Source organism: Carica papaya, chromosome 4, assembly GCF_054855325.1.
Source record: "Carica papaya isolate Zhongbai chromosome 4, ASM5485532v1, whole genome shotgun sequence".
Lineage (NCBI taxonomy): Eukaryota > Viridiplantae > Streptophyta > Magnoliopsida > Brassicales > Caricaceae > Carica > Carica papaya.
The window spans coordinates 26,893,051-26,914,771 of NC_142312.1; the positions used below are offsets into that span (position 1 = coordinate 26,893,051).

The 21,721-nt window shown below is 37.6% G+C and overlaps 3 protein-coding genes across 3 annotated transcripts; 1 reads left to right on the top strand and 2 right to left on the bottom strand.

Annotated features, from left to right (window-relative positions):
* Positions 1-797: 797 nt before the first annotated feature.
* On the bottom strand, positions 798-9,659 carry PDIL5-4 (PDI-like 5-4). The gene is made up of 15 exons (XM_088218563.1): positions 9,409-9,659; positions 8,746-8,836; positions 8,338-8,432; positions 7,201-7,258; positions 6,627-6,811; positions 6,475-6,532; positions 4,148-4,188; positions 3,969-4,043; positions 3,604-3,660; positions 2,307-2,373; positions 2,010-2,156; positions 1,614-1,835; positions 1,251-1,409; positions 1,087-1,164; positions 798-987 (listed from the first exon to the last, which is right to left on the bottom strand). The coding sequence occupies exons 1-15, from the start codon at positions 9,447-9,449 to the stop codon at positions 910-912; spliced, it is 1,452 nt and encodes a 483-aa protein (XP_088074689.1). The 5' UTR covers positions 9,450-9,659; the 3' UTR covers positions 798-909.
* Positions 9,660-11,831: 2,172 nt separating this feature from the next.
* LOC110825218 (CTD small phosphatase-like protein) lies at positions 11,832-12,543 on the bottom strand. The gene is made up of 2 exons (XM_022055673.2): positions 12,132-12,543; positions 11,832-12,055 (listed from the first exon to the last, which is right to left on the bottom strand). Exons 1-2 carry the CDS (start codon positions 12,465-12,467, stop codon positions 11,903-11,905), a joined length of 489 nt encoding a protein of 162 aa, XP_021911365.1. The 5' UTR covers positions 12,468-12,543; the 3' UTR covers positions 11,832-11,902.
* Positions 12,544-18,707: 6,164 nt separating this feature from the next.
* LOC148266505 (uncharacterized) lies at positions 18,708-20,927 on the top strand. Its single transcript, XM_088219117.1, has 6 exons — positions 18,708-19,033; positions 19,088-19,231; positions 19,328-19,696; positions 19,810-19,917; positions 20,028-20,211; positions 20,493-20,927. The coding sequence occupies exons 1-6, from the start codon at positions 18,708-18,710 to the stop codon at positions 20,925-20,927; spliced, it is 1,566 nt and encodes a 521-aa protein (XP_088075243.1).
* The last annotated feature ends 794 nt before the right edge of the window (positions 20,928-21,721 follow it).

A 21,721-nucleotide genomic window follows, 5' to 3' on the forward strand; every position in this document is an offset into this window, starting at 1 on the left:
TGGGCGACTATATTTGCAACACATCCAGAAATACTAATGTAGAAGTTAAAGACCATATATCCACAAATATCAATATGAAGTGAAAGAGTCTGGTTTCGATTTGATCTAATATTTGGAACACATCTACACTCCGTATGTGTTTTTTTAATAATGTTTTCACATTATGATATTCATGCGAGGTACTGTTTTTACTAAAGATTGTGTAAATTGCATTAAGTAAAAAAGTTTTCATGTGAAAGTCTATATAGGATTAAAAATATAAGACTATTTTATTTTTTAACTGGAAATGTAAATTCGTAAATCAAATGGAGTTGTAAGATTTACGACATAATTTATTAATTAAAAATATTAGAAAATATATTTCTTTAAAACAAAATAAAAAAATATGTTATAATATTTCTCATATGAACACAATGTGTCTTTCAAATTATTAAAAAAAAAAAAAAGCAATTATGTATATCATCTTCCAAATAATAACTTTTTAAGTAAATATATAAAATCAAAATATGCAAACAATTGATCAGATATAACGTTGAATACAATCTGCATTTAGTAAATTGAATATATAAAAACATATGTTAACCTCCTCAAATATTCGGTATCCCTTAAGCTGGGCATTTTCTGATAAACACATCAAAACTCATACTCCTCTTTAATTTTTTCCACTGCTTAAAAAAAGTATGGGAGTTTATATATATATATATCTATATAAATATAAGTTAGAAATTTAACTAAATTATTTTCCGTGTTAGTAACTGATAGCCAAAATCGAGTACTCCTGCTATCCCACCATGTACTAAAGGAACTTAAACATCATTTGACATTTTCCATTGAACAAATAAACTAGTAATTAATGGGAGTGTAAGAAAACTAGAATTTCTTTACAGATTAATACCTTTCATCTTCCTATCAAAAATTTTTGCCTAGTTCAACTTTTTTCATCAGCCTAATCGTATTATGCAAAATCGAATCCAATATTCCAGCAACCTGAAATACAAAAAAAAAAAAATTAAAAAAAAATAAAGAAACTGTCAGTACTGTATCAATGGGTTACAAAGTAAAAGCTCGCAAATAAAAAACACTAACCGTGAAAACTCCACCAATTATGGCGCAGACATTTGTGATAAAGTGTGAAAAGGACTTCGTGTTTTCCGTTATTAAAACCTGATGAAAGGAGGAGAAAATGTATGAGAAATGGAAGTTGAGTCATGAGCTGAAGTTGTAAAAATCGATTTAATTAGTTAGTATACCTGCATGGGAGAGAGCTCAAAATGAAATTTTGCAACAGGAATATGAAGGCTCTGCGCCAAACTGCTGTGCGCTGTGTACTCATACTCCTCAACTAAAGGTTGGTCGCGAGAAGATCTTGTCATCACCTCTGTTTTAACTATTTGAAGGTAATGCTCTATCTGCAGGTTTAATAAACAAAAAATCAAACCAGTCTGTAGGCTCACCAGATCCTGAAGGCCGTACATATCAACTCGTTGATGCATCATAAATATATACTCTTCAACAAGATAGCATAACAACACAATGGAAGGCTCATGATCAACAATGCAGAAAGTAATGAAGCTAAATAAACAGCCGAGGATCAATTGAGGTCACAAACTCACAGTAACATTGGCACCTAAATCACGTTGGTTTATGAATGCCCGGCCATTCAACCGATCATGGCTTCTACCAAGATAAGGTATCAACCGCTTGATATCACTCATCACACGAGGGGAAAGCTTCCGACCAAATGAAAGATGAGATATGACATGTGACATATTCATTTGCGAAGCATCAAAAGAATGGGAGCCTGAACGAGCTGAAATTATAAGGTTTCCTGGAACCTGCGAAACAAGGCAAGAAACTTTAATAAAAAATAGGGCAGAAAAGTCCTAAAACTAAACCAGCCTAGCAGTTTCTCTCTTATCTTCTTGCTTCATATGCTAAAAGCCAGTAAATGCTAAACATAACAAGAAAAAATTAATGTCTACGTTAAGGATGTAAGAAATAAAGTTCACCTTCTTTACTCGGACATATCCTTCGATTCTGCATCCTCCTGTCAATGGTGCTGGTCCTTTGACACTTTGTGTTGTATTTTGAGATTTACCCTCCAGAGCTAGTTTCTGAGACTCCACTGGGATAGGAGCAACCAAATCTTCCATTGTCTGAAAGAATCAAAAACTTTAGAATAGACCATTAAGACACTAGATAGCCAAGATGCAATTAGTCAGGACTATAAACAGCACCATATACTCGATTTATCACACAACTAATTTTGTGCAGAAAAGGCCAACTGAAACTTGCAGAGCCTGTACCTTAACCAGGCTGTCTGTATCACGATCTCCATAATAAGATTCATGCTCGTGGTGTCCATGGTCCTCCCTGCAAGAAAATCAAAGTCAGGGAACAATACAGTACAAGAAAAATCAGACGGAAAATAAAGGAAAATGACAGAAGGTGAGAACCACATAGAAAAAGAAAGTAACAGAAGAAATTATTCAACAATAACTGAAAAGAAAAATCTGAAATTGACAGCTGCAATTTGAAACAATATTCAGAATGAATCAATTACTTTTTATGAAGTTAAAGAACTCCAAAGCACTACAGTTAGCATAAAAAAATAGACTTATGCTCTCGAGCACAAAACAGATATTATGAGATTTTTTAACACGAATTGGCTTAAAGAAACAAGGCAAAAAATATAAAAGCAAAGAGAAATGTCGAAAACTAGTAGGGTGTGGGACCATGAGCAGTGAAGCATTCTATTAACCACATAAATTATAATATGACGAGTAAAAGGGATGATGGAGATGAAAGAACAAGAACAAAAAAAATAATATTTTGACCCCAAAAGTTCGGTTATACACCGGATATGCAAGGAGTATGTGATTGCCAAGCCTATATTCTTCCAGAACCTAAAGCTGAGCACATGACTGGCAAGATGCGGTCATATACTAAATCATAATTATATAAAAAAGTAACAAACTCTGAAGTTGGACAAGCAAAGTGACATAAGTAGGGAACCATGTAAGTGATTAACCAAAGAGGTAAGCCAAAGTAGTTAACTAAAGGATTAGTCAACAAGAACAAGAAAACAATGCAGTTTGAATTAGAATTCTCTAGTACACAGTTGAAGTTTGAGATAAAAATAAAAATAGATAGATACAGATATCAATGGTCAATCCACTTGTATATACACAGCACAAACATAAGGCACTTGATGATTATAACAATACACAAAAATTGCAACCTTAGTTCCAAGTATATATCCACAAAACTATCAGTTAAGCTCCCAAAACAAGGTGATCACGTGATGTATTATGATGCTTGATGAAGCTGAATATTCAAGCAGAAAAATATACTAGAGATGTGATGTTCTATTGTGCTAGAGGAAGTTATTTGTAGATGCAAAAGAGGAACATACACTTTAAAAAATCAAAAGAATATCTCTTACAAAAAAAGTCAATAACACACTTTGTGCCATGTGAGGAAAATTGTTCTAGTAAAAGAATCAAATAGAAGAAGACTAACATAATGATTTAAGTTAACAAAGTTTTTCCTTAAGAAGAAAGGAAAAAGCTAGTAAACATGCCCAGTAACATGTATTCTTACCTGAGATCACTGCCTTTGCGAAAAATGCGAATGGATGGATAACCCTGTATGTGATTTCTGAAATTCATGGTAAAAAACATGTTAACTGCTGAAAATGAGGAACTAATAATCCAAAAAGACTATTTATTTAAAAAAATACAAAAAGACTAGTACAATAAAACACTAAACTTAAAATGTAATGGATAACTATTAAAAAATATAGAAATAGTGGGATGAAGCATACAGTTACGCATCTTACAAGAATGAAAATACATTTAAACCTAAAGAAACAAATCCCAGAAACTCCACTATACAGTTCCGTTGTCAACAAGGTAAATATACACAAACTTACAGATGTTATGAGGATATATAAACCTGGGAAATACCTTCTGCACAGATCAACCTCCTCAGTACAATCAACCTTTGCCATAAGAATACGCCCATCCATTTCTGGATCATATCTGCAAAAAGAGAAGTGTTCATAAGAATTCCAGATAGAAAACTGTTAATAAATAAGCTACTAATTTCATTTTCAACAAAAGGAAACAGTAGAAATTCAAACCACCTTTCTCTTATTATTTTGGCTGCCTTTTCCCATGATGGTTTCTGAAAATAAAGAAAACACATTAAATAATTAGGCAACAGAAACAAAAGTTTATGGTCAAGCTCTTAGGATATCATGACAGAACAACTTGAAGATAAAACCTAATTAAGCACGATGCAAGCAAACAATTCCACCTTACAATTCCTTCACAGTTCACACCAATGCAAATAAAGAGCAATAACAATGGGAGTAAGCTTGCTAGGTCACTTCTCCACTCTAGATAATATGCTCTTCAAACTACAGAGTTTCTACTTCTGGAAAATCTTTTATAAAGCAAACAAAAGAAACAGTTACTAAACAAATGGCCAACTCAATTAGATTCAACTACGTGCTGATCTCATTGCATGTTACGTACCAACACTTAGACATCAATTGTATGGTTTCTGGCACAATCTGATATAGCACAAGCTAAATTTCATAGTAAGTGATGTAGGTTATGTTAGAATTAAAGGAATTTGTACTAGGATGGAAAAAAGGTGCAGAGGAATACTAAGATTAGGGAGCACAAGAGAAGATTGACGATAGAATCAAAAAGTCAGGAAACCAGGATTAAAGCTATGATCAGATAGAATTTATTTGAAAATCCACGCTTAGTTCAACTATGGGAAGATAAAAAATCCAATTTAGGAGCTTGAAAATTGACCTCCAGTAGACTTTCAAGTTTAATTGAAAAAATAAATTTCATATTCCATCAACTTGACAATCTATTTTTTCCAAACAAACCATAAGGTGAAGATATATATATACACACACATATAAAGGCTATGGAAGCCAAACAAAGAGCATGGGGATACTAAGGACCTGAAATTCTTTAGATTGATTTATGCACTCATTAGAACAAACTAAAGAGACTAACAAAATAGTAAAGATATGATTTTATGATTACCCAACACCTTTCACTTCCCAAAGAAAACTCTACAGAAGTTCAATGCAAGGAGGAATATAAACCAATAATTGAGTCTAGTGACATTCAACTCAAGGATGAAGTTGAAATGCAAATTGATCAATATGTTGATTTCATTCTCCCAAAAGTATTTCACACTCCTAGACCATTATATTTTCCATTATCTTTGCTATTGAAGAGAATGACTGAGCATGAAGTTTGTTCAATTTCCATAGACAAGTTCGAAGATCAATCGTTTTACTTCATTTGTCATTTTGAAACTCGTGGATAAATTTTCTCAAACCAGGGGAGAATGAGGCAGAATGAATTTAGTTGGATTACTAAATAGATTAGAACTCATAATTCTGTTACACATAAAACTACTTTACTATTTAAGAGTATATTATTATAGTTCTAGTAATTTTAGGGTTTAATCTTGTTGGTATTTAGTTGTTCTATTTGCATTAATGGAATTATTTCTAATTTTATTAATATTAGTGTTTCCTATCTTATTAGTAGTATTTCTAACCTTACTGGTCTTATTATTTGTTAGTGTAATCATATCCAAGGAAGTAATCATGTCCAAGAAAGACCTACTCGGTACCATATAAATACATTTATAATTTCCTTGATATTATTATTTAATTATTCAATAAAGTACTTTGATAATTTCTCAATTTTCTGGTCATGATGCAATCCAACCCTTAATGTGATGTTTAAGATTCTTAGATATGATATACAAGAAACTTCAGTGTGATGTCGAGATTTTATCCCTCAATCTCTAAGTAGCCAAATTACTCCCAATTTGTCTCACATCATCACCTCCCAAGGATCCAGTGAGCATAAGGAAGGAGGTAGGGAGGTTCATATATAATTCTTCTTCCCAGTATTAGAGGAGAGATACTCAAAAAACTAAAAAGTGTCCTTCCTTCTTGAGGGCATACAGAATCGGGAAGCAAGAGAACAAGAGGCCCCTTCATACATTTGTACTACCAAAAATTCACCCTCTCACTAAAGCCTACCTTCAGTACGATAGACCCAAAAAAGATAAAAATTCATCCCACCTCATGCTAATACACTTCCCAAAAGCCTGCATATCATTAGAGCATGACTAATGTCAAATAAGTCTCAGCAGATAGCCATGTTTTTTTTTTCTTTATAAGAGCAGATAAGGTGATTATCCTTCACTGCAAATAATAATACTGGAAATATATTCGAGGTTTAGCTGAAATGTTCCGACCTAGTTTTTACGATAGCTCTGTATGACTCAATCCAACTTTATAAAAGCCTTGGAATACTAACTTCAGATATCTTCAGTATATATAAAGATAAAAATTCATTAGCTAACTGGATGGCTTAAAAATAAACATTGTTCTCAAATCACAAGAAAGAAAAACAAAATTACCAAGCGGTTACTCCAATAGCACCATGGAGCATAAAAATTGACAACCAAAATTGGAAAGCTGCACAGAAAAAAAAAAGAGTTTAATTACTATCTATAAAACAAGTCATAAACAAATAATATACAGGTTCAGTATTCAGAATCAGTCCACTTACTGCTGTGAAAACTTATCGAAGTTAGAACCAAGTAGTGGTACAGAACCTTCAATAGATTCTTCAAGAACATCATCTCCATGCTTAATGAAATTAGAAACTGCTCCAGAGTGAAACTCAGAGCCAGTGGGTCTTAAATCAGGATCTATTGAAAACTTGCGAATAGTTTTTGTTATATTCAACCTGTTCTGAAAATAAAAGGACACAAAATCAGGACAAATATCATCAAGGTTTTTTCTTTGCTGGCTCTTATTCTCCTAAAATTCAAAAATCAGTTTTCAGGATCTTCAATATCCCCCAACATTATCATAAAAGAATACTTTATGAAGATTAAAGCTTGAAAAACTGTTTAAGCGAGTGATTATCAGTTACTTAAATCCTCAATCTTAGTCATTTCTCTCACAACATAACTTATTCCACCTCTATCTGAAAATCAATAGAAGTAATTGGTTAAATTTTGCTGAAAATATTCATCATAGTATTCCCAGGTCCACAAGTATCCAAAAATAACCCAGAAATCTAGGCTTTAGCTTCCCTAAGGGTAACCAGATGACAGAAATGGGAAGATAGAACTTACAGTGCCCAAAACATCACTCACATCAACGGATGCAAATTCACAAGAGAGAGCTGGAAAGCTGCACAAGAATTGAAATTATTAGTCAATTTAAAAGAAAAAAAAGTCCCGCTTGACATTTATATGTAAAATGTAAAGACAGGCAACAGAGTGAGAAAGCAAAAATTAACATCACAGGAAAAACTGAGGTGTTGGACCAGAAAACGTTAAGAAATAAGCAATCAAGAAGGTAAAGAATCCTAAGAAAATAGAAAGAGATTGACATATAGAATATAAAACCCTCCTCCCTTATGTATTGTGGACACTTATATCCAAGTGAAAGCTAACTTGAAAGAAAGAATCGGCAAAGTATTGCCAGGATATAAAGGCAATTGAAGCACTAAAAAACTGAAGCAACCTCACAGCCCGCATGGCAGTCAAGTAAGAACTTGCTTCCCGTCATCTGGAACCTGTAGGCTGTAACATGTATTTCATACTGTTGAGGGGTATTCTTGTAGTTTTACGTTTCTTGAGCCCCTAAATATAGGACTCTAATTCTTCATAATGAAAAATCACAGGTTGTAGGCACATTATCAAATCCCATGAAAATTCCTACATCTTCTCTCTTACTCGCTTTTACATTAATCTCTGACAGTGTGTTGCATGAAGTATATTCTCTATGCCTATTTCTACCACAACCCCAACTGAACTGAAATATGAGGTCAACTCTAGATTTGAGCATCACCTTGTCAGCATTCTAAATGCTTGCATCTACATAGCAACACTTAGACGGTTGCAATCATTTTCCTGCAATTACTTGATTAGCACTCTAGGTAAAACTCCTTCTAAAAAATACCAAAGACTTTATTCCAGACCAAGTAACCAATTCCTCCCTTCTCAAAAAGGGAGTTAAAAAAAAAAATTCCTTATTCTTGATAGAGCACACCTCAATACCAGCTTTACAGTAAACCTATGCCCCATAATTCCAAATATAAAGTATTAGAATCAGTAACAAGACCCTGCCACATGGAATATGCTATTCATTCTTGGATGGTGTATAGAGATGGCTAATGCAAAATTAACCCCTTTCTTTCAATTTTTTAGAGTCAAAATTTCCAAAGCATGCTAAAGTATCAAATACTAAATTTGACAGTAATCTACCTGACGTTGAAATCAATACGCAAAAAGTCCCCATCAGAACTCTTGTCAACAATAATGGAAGTAGTGGAGCTGACTGCTAAATAATTACTCAGTTCCTGTAAGAAGAATAATGATTTAGCCAAGGTACAAGGAGAATAAAAAGGCATTAGCAAGATTAGGGATCAGCGGAGGTCAGTGACATAAAGATATGTATTTGAGGCAGACAGAGACTTATAGAAAATTGAACCAAATAGAAAGAGTAGCAAATGCTCATGAAAGAAACAAATGGAAACTTCAGAAAGAAGAAAAATACGGCATGTCAGGGATAAATGCCAATCTTCAGCAGCAACAGTAAATGAAAAATCCTCCACCCTTGAAGCCCATAAAAATCATTTTGAGTAGCCACAAGAAAACAAGCTGGCTGCTTACCATCCCAAATAAAAACATCATAAAGAGGGCTGCCATTATGGATAATCCTCCACCAGATAGTGAGGCCTCTGTCAAATCTCGTGGAATTTTCCTGTGGAAAACAAAAAAGTAAAAAAACATAATCTTACAAATATTGCCCTGAAGCTGAATATCGTAGAGAAAAGATATATTAATATTTGAATTTACAATTAGTAAGGGTGGAGAGATGAACAGAGATGAGCATCTTGGCGATAATGAAAGGCAATGGACCAATGTCATCCACGCTTATCCAGCATTACGCTGTGAGTGCATTTGGATGGGATATATTCAAAGTGCTTATAGTTATCAACAGCTTATGAATATAATATCTTATTAAATGAAAAATAGATTGATATATAGTTTTCTTTAGCTGTTATATATAACAATTGCAAGGAGCACACCTCAATTCACTTTAGTAGATTGAGCAAAGGATTCACTCAACGAATTCTCAGATTTCTCTTAGACTAGACGAAAGCTAAACAAACAAATTCGAACCCGATCAAACCCGTTCTCATCACGAGAAACTTACATTTCCACTAAAGTAACGCAACCACGTGATATTATACAATATACGGTGTATACAACGGCAAAATCCAGAAGACTAATGGCGAAAAATGGAGAGATAAGATGGCGATCTGTTGTTACCTGTAAAAATCGACGGATTTGATCTTGCTCGTCGAAATCATGGCTGGCAAACAGAAATCAGAAAACAATGAGGAAATCAGATAGGAGGAGGAAAACTGTCGACCTCAAATCCCAAACAACTAGAGCATAATAGATCTAGTGACGAGAGTGGGAAAGACTGAAGAGTGAGAAGGCGAATGAGAGCTCCCGTGCATTCGCGTTCTCTGTATCAACAGAGGAGCAGCCGTCCTTTTTATTTAATCGGATTTTCTTTTTTCCGTAAACAAATTAAAAATCGTTTCCTCGGTTTCTTTCTTTGTACGGATCGCGGTGGTGATGGTAGAGTGTGGACGAGTGCAGGTAAGAAAACTGAGGAGTAACTGCCTAGCTTGGGTGGTAGTTAGGATGGCCCACGCAGGATGAAATCGTAGCCGTCAGATAACGGTGATTGATCATAAGTCAAAGCGTAATCCTTGTTGTGAATTCCCGTTTTTGTTTGGAAGATTTCAACGCCTCCGGTGATCCTCTGCACTGCATCAACATTCTTTAAAATATTATATATATACACACATAACATATAAATAATTATGCAGACGTATCATTTTCAATGAACACGCAAGCCGTTATAATTAAATTTCCCTTAGCTCTTAATATGTTGAATCGAGAATTGGAAGGTAAATGGAGTAGTCAGGCTTTGTCCTATTTTGCATTCCTAATAAGATTTCACTTACCTCAACATATTTAGTTATCAAATCAAACTAAAATTAGTGAGATATTATCATAAGCCTAATATTTCAAATCTCAATTTATATAAGTAATGATAAAATTATAAACATAATTTTCTTAGTTTTGTTAAATTTAAATTTTATTAAAAATATAAAAAATTTGTCACTTTATATAAGTCGACGATGATTAACATATAATGATTAATTGATCGAGAATTTATTTCACTAATATATTAATAAAATTATTGTGAATTAAAATAGCCACATGTTAAATATAAGAAATAATCTTTTTCAAATTCTAAATATAATTATTTTTATTATTTTATTTTAATAATAATTTTTAAATAAAATATTAGTTATAAAATGTATTAAAAATAATTTTTAGAGGAGAAAAATAAAAATATTTTTCTTAGATAATTATTCTTCTTCAAAATATTGTTGTAATTTTATTTGATCTAACTTTATAAACGAATAAAACTTATTCGTCTATATTAAAAAATATAGTTATTAATATATTTAATGAATAAAGACATGAGCACGTAGAAAAAGTATTTGTGAAAAATAATTAAATTATTTATTAAAATTATGATAATACAATTTAATTTTGAATTTTGTTATTTATTTTAAAAGTTTTAAGTATTTTAAAAAATTATTTAAAATAATAACCACGCACATTTAAAATATCTCTCATGCTAATTAATCTATTTTAAATAATAATTAATTTATTAGTAAAATTAATATATTTTAAATAAAAAAGTTAAAACAAAGTAAAATTATAGAACTGACTTTATTCTAGAATTATCGACCCTGGTGGGCCCCATCTAAGGCTAACTCAAAAAATGGTCAGACCATGTTTTGTTGGGCCCGGCCCAATTAAATTTGTAAAACCACTAGACATTACAAGAAAATTGGTTTTATGACTTGTAATAATATTTAGATTTACTTAATAATTTATATATATGTGTATATAATAATATTGCCCGATAAATTAGGTCATATTTGAAAGAACTTAATTTTTTTTATAAAATTTATTAGTACACCCTTTATATATTTCAACATTGAATTATTATTATTATTATTTAAAATTATATAATAAATTAATTTAGTTCCTGTATTTTTAAAAAAATAATACTATAATCATTACTATTATTATTATATGAACATTTTGGTTTTTCCTTCCAATATTGACAAAAATAAATATAACATTAACCCATATCCCTTATACAAAATAATTATTTTTAAAAAAATTTATTTGTTCTAAATTTACAAATTTATAAGAATTTATTTTTAATTTATATTTAATTCAAGTACAAAAATAATTAGAATTATTACTAAAATAATAAAATGTAGAATACATCAAAATCTATTTAACATCAATATTTTTTAATATTTTAATAAAAATCACACCGTCTTCTAATAAAATTGGTTAATTGTAAGTTTATAAATTGAATCTCACTGAATTTGTTAAGAACATAGCCTTCATCATTTTCACTCCCGTAGATTCCCAATATATATAATGCTTCATGACTCCTCTCCCAGCCATAAATCCTGAATATATGTATATATATATCGATACATATAAAGCTATATATATGTGTATGTATATAATGGAATGAAATAAATATGACACACTTGCACTTCTGTGATCTGTGTTTTTTCTTCGTGGAATACAATATGGTTCATGGAGAGAGAGAGAGAGAGAGAGAGAGAGAGAGAGAGTACTAGTTAACATATGTATATATGTAGATATATATATACATGGGATACAATTATATGAAGTTAATTATGATCTAACGAGATATGTAAGTATCTCTCACCATTGACAGAGGAACTAAACAAAGACCTCTTCTCTTTAACTCGTTACAATCCCCATCTTTCATGCAATCATCATTATTTCTCCTTTCTTTGTTCATCATCATCTGGTTAGAACAACTTTCTTTATCCTGTAAATTACAGAAACAAATTAAAATCAATATAATCATGTATAATATATTTGATTTTATTAATTATAAAACTGACCTTGGGACTGTTAAGAGGAGAACTAGCAGTATCCTCCAAATCTTGATCTATAGTTTTTCTCTTCTCGAAGCTCAACCTATTATATCTATTATTATCATTATTATTATAAATACACATTTGTTCTGCAACACCCAGATCTTGTTCTTCACCAATATCAACTGTTTTGGCCGCCATTAATGAAGCTGCATCAGAGATCAAAGAAAAAGAAGAAGCTTGTTGATCATAATCTTGATCAGATTCATTGATATAATTAGCATCATGAAAGAAATCTTCAAAGTACGTAGTCCAGCTACTCTCTTCAGAAGCCAGTATTGATTTACTGATGGAATTCTCCATGTATATGGATATGATGTATATCTATATATCTTATGTAGGAGAAGAGAGGAAACAGACTGAATTAGTACATGGGTTCTTGGCCAGCTTTCTTTTGGGGATCTATATGTATATACATATATATAGTGAGGAGAAAATAATTAATTTAAAAAATAATAATAAATTGTGAAATGATATAGTATGGAATCTGGTGGGTCTGGACCATTTTGTTGAGTTGGGGAAGTAAATAATTGGAGAGAAAGAGGGAGGTGTTTGACCTTTTGTGATTAATTAAATATTATAATTAGATTTTTTTAAGAACTAAGAAGAATATTTGTAATGCCCCGTAATTAATTTTTTAAAAAAATTAAAATTAATGTATAAAATATAATTTTTAATTTTATGAATTTTTATTTAATATAAAAATTAAAAAAAATAGGTGAATGATAAAATTGAAAATAATTTTAAGAAAAATATGTGAAAATTTGAGTATTATGTATATTTTTGAAAGAAAAATAAAAAACTGAGTCAAAGCGCAATTTAGTAAAAATATATCATGTAGAACCGTCCAGTCAGCAGTTGTAACAGTCCCGGTAATTCAAAATGGAAATTATATTATAAATATTAAATGCGGAAGCGAGATCAAAATTTCAGTTAACATCCCTTACACGAAAACCAAAAACGTACTTAAAATATAAAAGATTAAACTAACTAAAAGAGAAACTCGAAAATAAAGCTATGAGTATGACTACAGAGTCTCTAGGCATCCCCTTCGTCGTCCTCCTGCGGAACGGGCTCGGAAACCATGTCTTCCTGATCTGAAATGGTTAAATAAGGAGTGAGCTACACTAGCCCAGTAAGAACATCACGATATCTCACCGTCACGGAGGTAAAGGTGGGTAGAAAAAACACAAAAGGCCAATGGAGCATGATTTACAACAAATCCTTTTATTTATGATAAAACCTTTACCATCCACTTACCTCGGTGGAATTCATGAAACAATATAAGAAAACGATAACATTATCACAATCATGGAATAATATAAGCTGTAAAACATAACACTTATCACGCCTTTTGTAACTCAATCATTATACAACATATCATTTTCTCATTTACCAGCCTACTAGTATCCATGGGGGTCCCTAGGGGTCCCGCTACCCATTAACCTTTAACATTCATAATCAGTTTCCAGGGCCGTCTCCATACCCCGTCCGGTATGGGCGCCAAAACCATAAACCTCAATACCCCGTCCGGTATGAGGGTGAAACGGGCCGTCCCCATACCCCGTCCGGTATGGGCACCAAAACCATAAACCTCAATACCCCGTCCGGTATGAGGGTGAAACGGGCCGTCCCCATACCCCGTCCGGTATGGGCGCCAAAATCATAAGATCTCCATACCCCGTCCGGCATGTAAGACCACAATCCCGGTAGGGTTCCCTACGGACCCGGTCCGTCCACCATCTCCCAGGATATCTAGTCAGGCTGACCCCATCATACAATTATCAATCTACACAATCTTTCATTTTCCTTTTCCTCAATAAGCATCATCAATTCACATTTAAACAAGCAAATCGTAATTCATGCCAAACAGACAACATACAGTATCAGTTCTTCAGTCATTCAACCCATAATTAATAAAACAGTAATATATGCACTCGAAACTATAAAATGAACACATCAAACCTCATAATGCATTTAAAGCTGTAAAACAGGCCAAATAACAGTAAATCATCAATCACACTAGACTCGGGCTCCATTAGCAACCTTAAGCAATTTCACACATGCGTTAATTCAAGAAATACCGTTTTATCATTTTGAACTTTAATACCGTGATAGGAAATAGGGTGAGGGGTCCTTACTTGTTTTCGGGATCCGAATACGATTCACAGTGCGCCTATAGGCCGTCCCTAATTTTCTCTGAATTTTTCCCGGGGAACTGAAACACACTAACGGTACCTGCACGTGTTCCAAAAAATCTCAAATTAGGCTCAGGGCCCCTTTTTGGCCAATATCGCAACTCCGGCACGGCGGCTCCGCTGTGCTCCGGCGACGGCGCCGCCGCAAGCGGCGGCGATTCGCCTCGGGTTGGCTGTTTTCGGTCAAATTCGGCCACACTCACATCGGTCCCTGCGAGAAAACAACCCTAGGGCCCTCGGGGGGCCAAAAAATCACGGAGAAGCGGAGCTTACCGGCGGCGGCGCTCTCGGGTGCGGCGACTCTCCGACGAGGTTCGTGGTTTGGTGATTCGGCTCCGGTCAACCTGTAGAGAAAAGAATGGTGATCACGGTGATATAAAAATTGCATCAAACGGAGGCCGGGAAGGGCCTCGTCGGAGGCAAAAACCGAGAGGGGGCGCGGCGGCGCCACTGGTCTTCGGCCGCGTATTCCGGCCGTTTGGCCGGGATTTTAGCTTCGATTTGGCCACAGGAGGAAGCAGCGTGGAAAAACGAGTCGGGGGTATGAAATTTACCTCGATCGGCGGTCGGAAATTTCCCCGGTGCGGCGGCGGGTGGCGGCGGTCGGCCTCTGGTTCGTCTTCTCCGGCGAGCGGCAGGCGGCTAGGGTTTGTGGTCTGGTGTGGGGGTTCTATTTATAACCCCTAGCCTTTTGATCTCAGCCGTCCATTTTGTTTTAATATGGGCCGTTCGTTTTTTATTGAATCTGGGCCGTCCGTGCGATTGTATCTGGGCCGTCTGATCGCGCGATTGATCTGGGCCGTCCGATCACGCCCACGCGGATCGCCAACGTGGCCCGTTCCGGAGCGACGTGGTCTTGCCACGTGGCAGGCCCCGGTTGGCCAGGACTGCTGACCGGGCCTGCTGACGTGGCTGCCGACGTGGCTTTTTTTTTTTTCCTTCTCGGTCCGGGCGCTACAGCAGTCCTGACGAATTGGAGCACGCCGCGTGGGAAGGCACGTTGACGCGGTGCCACACTGTTAACGTGCCACGCAGGAGGCTACAATGACAATCCGCGTGCTCACGATCAGACGGTCCAGATTTGTTCCCACGTGCGTGGACGGTTCGAATCCGTTCCCTCCTCAGGCACGATTATACGATCCAGATCAAATCGCGATAAATGATCCAGATTTATTTTCTATTTAAACGCGATCGGACAGTTGAGATCAAATACGATGGACGACTCAGATTAAATAGAGACGGATATAAATACATCACTTCACACCGAACCCTCATCCTAGCCGCCAACCCCCATCAGATAAGAAGAATCAGTAGCTGGAGAAGGGAGCCGACCACCGTGCGCCACTGCGCCAGAGCCACCTTCGACAGCCAAAAAAGATACAAAATTTTTTCATTCGCTCAAAATTTGATTTTGAACACCCCCATGGACAAATCGGAGTAAAAGGACTGGCGGATAAGCTGAAAACTGTGGGTAAAGCTCCACAGCGCCGCCGCAGAAAAAATAAAAAATTGCTTCCGATGAAACCCTTCCCAATTTTTGTTTCGTGCGATTTTTTCACTATTGTATTCACCATTCTGTTTTTCACAGGTTGACCGAAGAAAAAAGCCCAACCGTGAAAGTGAGCTGGCGGAGCCGCTGCCCCGAAAAATCTCGCCCCTAATAAGCTTATGTTTTTCGACTTTTTTCGGTCAATCGAGACCCTTTAACGTGTTTTCTCACACGGATGAGTACAAAACGGTCAGTCCGAGGCAAATCACCGTCGTGGGCGGTGGTGACGTCGCTGGAGCATGGCAGTGCCACCGTGCTAGAATTTCAAAATTGGCCGAAAAAGGATTTTAACACCAGTTTTAGATTTTTTGGGGTATTTCTAGGTAAATGGTGCGTGTTTTAATCTTTGAAGGAAAATTTAGGGAACCCAAGAACTATCATTAGGCGTAGCTGAAAGTTTGGTGTTCAAACACCAATTCAGGTAAGAATCTATAATAACTGAAAAAAAAAAAAAGGAAAATGGGAGGGAAACGACACCGTTTTAAAGGGGGAAAAACGACGTCGTTTTGCAGAGGGGAGAAAACGACGTTGTTTTAAAAAAGAAAAAAATGACATCGTTATGCAAGGGGAAAAACGACGTTGTTTTAAAGAAACTGGTGGGATATAAATAGGGGGCGGGGAAGGAAGGAAAAAAAAGGGAAGAACAGAAAAAGAAGGGAGCGAGAAAGAGAAAGAGGAGAGGAAGGAAGGTTCTAGAAGGAGAGAGAAGGGAAGCGGAACGAAGAAAAGAGGAGACTGCGGAAGGTGATAGCGCGATTGGCAGGAAGAATGAAGATGGAAATGGGAGGTACGGTAATATATTTCAAATACGTGTGTTGATTTGAGATTTGGAATGTGGATAAAAAATTTGGAGGTGTGGTGTGTGTTTGTGAATGCTTACGGAGGTGGCAGCGTACGGAGGAGGTCGTGTAGGGTGAGTGTAGGCGATAATGTGTGTGGAAGGAAGTTGGCTGCATGAGAACCGTGGGAGGAGAGAGAAAGAAGGTGACGGTGCGGGGAGGTCCGAGAGAGATGTAAGAGGGTGGAGTGAGAGGAGGCCGGGAGAGAGAGAGGTTGGCAGTGCGAGTGGAGTCCGAGAGAGAGGTAAGGGTGGGGAGTGAGTAGAGGCCGAGAGCGGGAGAGAGGTTGGCAGTGTGAGTGAGTAGAGGCCGGGAGAGAGAAGATGTGTGATGTTAGTGAGTTGTGTGAGAGGGAGCTGGATTGTGTGAGCAACGCAGGAGGAGAGAGAAAGATGTAGTTGTTCTGAGGATAAAGTTCGAGAGAGAGGTAGGGAGGTGAAGTGAGTGAAAGCCGGGGGAGGGAAGGATCTGTGGTGTGAGTGAGGTACATGAGGGAGTGGAGTGGGATAGTTGGAGCCTTGGGGTGTAGGCAGCGTAAGTAGTGTCCGTGACGGCAGGGGAAAGACAGTGCGAGTGGGGACTCCTAAAGTATGTCGCAGGTAGGGGGCAAAGAGGAATATGGGAGAGAATGATCAGCGTATGTGTGTGTGTGGCCCGTTAGGGGGGACGATGGTCGCCGAGGTTGGTGACAAAAGTGAATGAAAATGGTGTGCGTGCGTGGCCTGGTAGAGGTCGAAAGGTAGCTGATGGTCGCCGATGTTAGTGACAGAAGAGAATGATCAGAGAGTGTGTGTGTGGCCTGGTAGGGGTCGAGAGGTGGTTAATGGTCGCCGATGTTGGTGACGGGAGAGGATGGTTGGAGTGTGTGTGTGTGGCCCGATAGGGGTCGGTAGGTGGATGATGGTCGCCGATGTTAGTGACGAAAGCGAATGAAAATAGTGTGGATGCATGGCCCAGTGGGGGTCGAGAGGTGGTTAATGGTCGCCGATGTTGGTGACAGGAGAGAATGATCGGGGTCTGTGTGTGTGGCCCGATAGGGGTCGGTGGGTGGATGATGGTCGCCGATGTTGGTGACAAAAGTGAATGAAAATAGTTTGCGTGTGTGGCCCAGTGGGGGTCGATAGGTGGTTAATGGTCGTCGTTCTTGGTGGTGGGGAGCATCGCTGGCACGCCTGGGGTGGCGTTGGGGGACGGAAACCCTGGGTATGTAGGACTGTGGGATACAGGGGGGGTACTTGGGTTAAGTAGTGAACCGGTGGTAGAGGCATGGGGTTTTATATTGTTGCATCTCACACCTGTGTTTTGATATTTATTGTACTGATTTATATGGACTCACTCTTTACTCTTTACAGATGATGTAGGAACGGAGTCCAGATCGAAGTTGCTGGTGTCCGAACCTAGTGTGTAGAATAACAGTATAAAGATTTTCGTTTCTTTTGACAGAATAGAATGTGTAACAATTGATGGTAGCATAGATATTGAGTACGGTTGTATTGTATGAGATGCCTTGTGCAGGATAGTAGGTCTATCTGGATCATTGAATAAGAGACCGTGATAGTGTTTCCTTGTGCATGACCGATTGATTATGGAATTGGTTGTTTGGTTGATTACGCCTTAAACATGAAAAGAAAAAAAAAACGGGGCATTACAGTTGGTATCAGAGCAAGCTAAGAATACTACTAATGGGTGCCACTATCTTGCAAGTGAGTCGAGGGAGGTGACGAAGAAGGGAAGGGGCCGACCCCGTCGTGAGTCTACTCCGGGGGCCCCATGACGAGCCCCAGGATTTCACCATGTACCATTCGCTGCATTTCAAGGGCCACCTCCGTGCCATGCTGTGCCCCCTCCCGTAAAGCCGAGACACGCTACTGGCCCATCGGTAACCCATGCAAAGCAGTCCGGCGTGCAACAGGAGGACTTTAACCGGCTGTGTAGAGTGGTTGAGAGCCTAGCTACCATGATCAGAGATAGAGAATTACGGTCAGAGGCAGCATCGGTGCCACAACAAGGGATTCCCATAGGGGTAGTGAATACAAACAACATTGAGAAATACCGAAGGCTGAACCCTCTCACCTTTAATGGGGGTTCTGACCCATTGGTGGCAGAGGATTGGATAAAGGAGACAGAAAAATTATTTGATGTGATGACTGTGACTACAGAACAAAGGGTACAGCTGGCTACATTCATGTTAAGAGGGTCCGCTGAACGCTGGTGGAAATTGAAAAGAAGAGCTCTAGTATCCCCAATCACTTGGAAGGTGTTCCTAGAAGCTTTCAATGCAGAGTATTTCCCAGATTTTCTGAGACAGTGAAAGGAAGTGGAGTTTACCGAACTTAGACAAGGGAGATTGTCTGTGGTGGAGTACGCCGAGAAATATATAGATTTAGGCCAATTTGCTCCTGAGGTCATGATGAATGAAACCAAGAAGGCCAGAAGGTTTGAGAAGGGATTACGGTCAAAATTGTATCACCAGATGGCTATGTTTGCATTGCCTACATATCAGATGGTATTAGAAAAGGCACAGTTAATAGATGCACTGTATAAGGAATAGGCTGACAATAATAAAGGACCTTCCAGTTATAGACGACTGCCACCATCATCTGGTCAAACAGAGAAGTGGCAGAGAATGATTCAAGAGGCAGTCTCGGGTCATCAGATGGCCCCGAGCAACTTGATGTGCCCACGGTGTGGTAAAAACCATGGAGATCGGCCATGTATGAGTGGCGGTCGAAGCTGCTATTGGTGTGGGAGCACACATCAGTTCGTACAAGATTGCCCACTGCCGAAAGAGTCTGATCGGCCGTTGGTTCAAGGGCGGGTGTTTGCCATGACTGTTCCGGAGGCAGCTGCTACTTCAGAAGTAATACAAGGTATACTTTACATTTCGAATATTCCTGCTAAAGTACTAATTGATACTGGTGCAACACATTTATTTGTATCGCCTAGGTTTGCATCTAAAATAGGGATAGAACCTCGGGGGTTGGACCGGGTATTAGTAATATTTATGCCAACTAATGGCGCTTTATGTACTGATGTAATATTTAACTCTTGTATGGTAGAGGTAGAGGGGATGAAGTTAAAGGTAGATTTAATTTTACTATACATAAAGGATTTCGATGTAATACTGGGAATGGATTAGCTTGCTGCCCACCACGCCCATGTAGACTGTTTTCGCAAGAGAGTAGTGTTTAAATTGCCAAACGAAGAATCTTTTCTATATGGGAAAAATCAATGAATAAATGAGTTTTACGTTGAAATAATATGTGAGTATGAATAGATGCACGAATTACTGTTTATCTATGTCCTTGACATGGAACGCGGGTAGGAGACTTGCACTCCAGGAGATACCAGTGGTAAAGGATTTTCCAGACGTATTTTTGGACGACCTTCCGGGACTGCCACCCAATAGAGAGGTCGAGTTCATGATAGAACTTCAGCCCGGCACCCAGCCCATCTCCAAGGTTTCCTACAGGATGGCGAGGTCAGAACTAATGGAGTTAAGTAAACAGTTACAAGAGTTACTGGATAAGAAATTTATTCGGCCTAGCGTGTCACCGTGGGAGCTCCGGTATTATTTATTAAGAAAAAAGACGGGACTATGAGAATGTGCATTGATTATAGAGAACTGAACTAAGTGACAATAAAGAATAAGTATCCGTTACCCAGGATCGACGATTTATTTGATCAGTTACAAGGGGCATAAGTATTTTCAAAAATAGATTTGTGTTCGGGGTATCACCAGCTACGGGTAAGAGCCGAAGACATTGCTAAGACGGCGTTCCGTACCAGGAATGGACATTATGAATTTCTGGTGATGCCTTTTGGGCTAACGAATGCTCCTGCAGTGTTTATGGATCTGATGAATCGGGTGTTCAGACCCTTACTGGATCGCTATATCATTGTCTTTATAGATGACATATTGATATATTCGAAGGATTCAGGGGAACATGCTGAACATCTAACAACTGTGCTAGGGATGCTTTGGAAAGCCAAATTGTATACAAAGTTCAGTAAATGTGAGCTCTGGTTGGATCAGATAGCATTTTTGGGCCATATTGTGTCGAGAGATGGGGTATCGGTGGACCCAGCAAAAATAGAAGCAGTGGTGAACTGGGAAAGGTCTAAGACTGTGATCGAAATCAGAAGTTTTTTGGAGCTGGCGGGATACTACCGTTGATTTGTGTGAGGGTTCTCGAGTATTACGGCACCTCTTACCAAGTTAACAAAAAAGAATGTGAAGTTTGAGTGGGATGAAAAGTGTGAGAGCATTTTTCAAAAGTTGAAACGCATATTGACTATTACCCCAATATTGGCCATTCTGTCGGGGGAAGGTGATTTTACAGTGTATAGTGACGCGTCTCATGTGGGATTGGGTTGTGTATTAATGCAACGGGAAAAGGTTATAGCATATGGGTCCCGACAGTTAAGGACACACGAACGGAATTATCCAACACATGATTTAGAGTTGGCTGCAGTAGTCTATATTCTAAAATTGTGGCGACACTACTTATATGGGAAAATATTTGAAATTTATACAGATCATAAAAGTTTACAGTACTTGTTCACACAGCAAGAATTGAATATGAGACCGAGGAGATGGATGGATCTGTTGAAAGATTTTGACTGTAGGATCAGGTATCACCCTGGACGAGGAAATGTGGTGGTAGATACTCTCAGTCGTAAGAGTACAGGGGTACTAGCCCATTTAATGGTGTCTGATAGGGGTTTGTGGGAAGCCATGCAACACCTATGTATTCAAGATGGGAACAATGGGAGGTATGTGGCTAGTTTGAGGGCATAACCTACCTTGGTTCAGAAAATAAGAGAGGGACAATTGGTGGACACCGAGATGCAGAGGATTCAGAAAGGGATAGAACATGGGACGGTAAGAGATTTTGGTGTGAAAAATAATGGAATACTCAGATTTCAAACCAGAATGTGTGTGCCCAGAGATCGTGCGATACGAGAAGA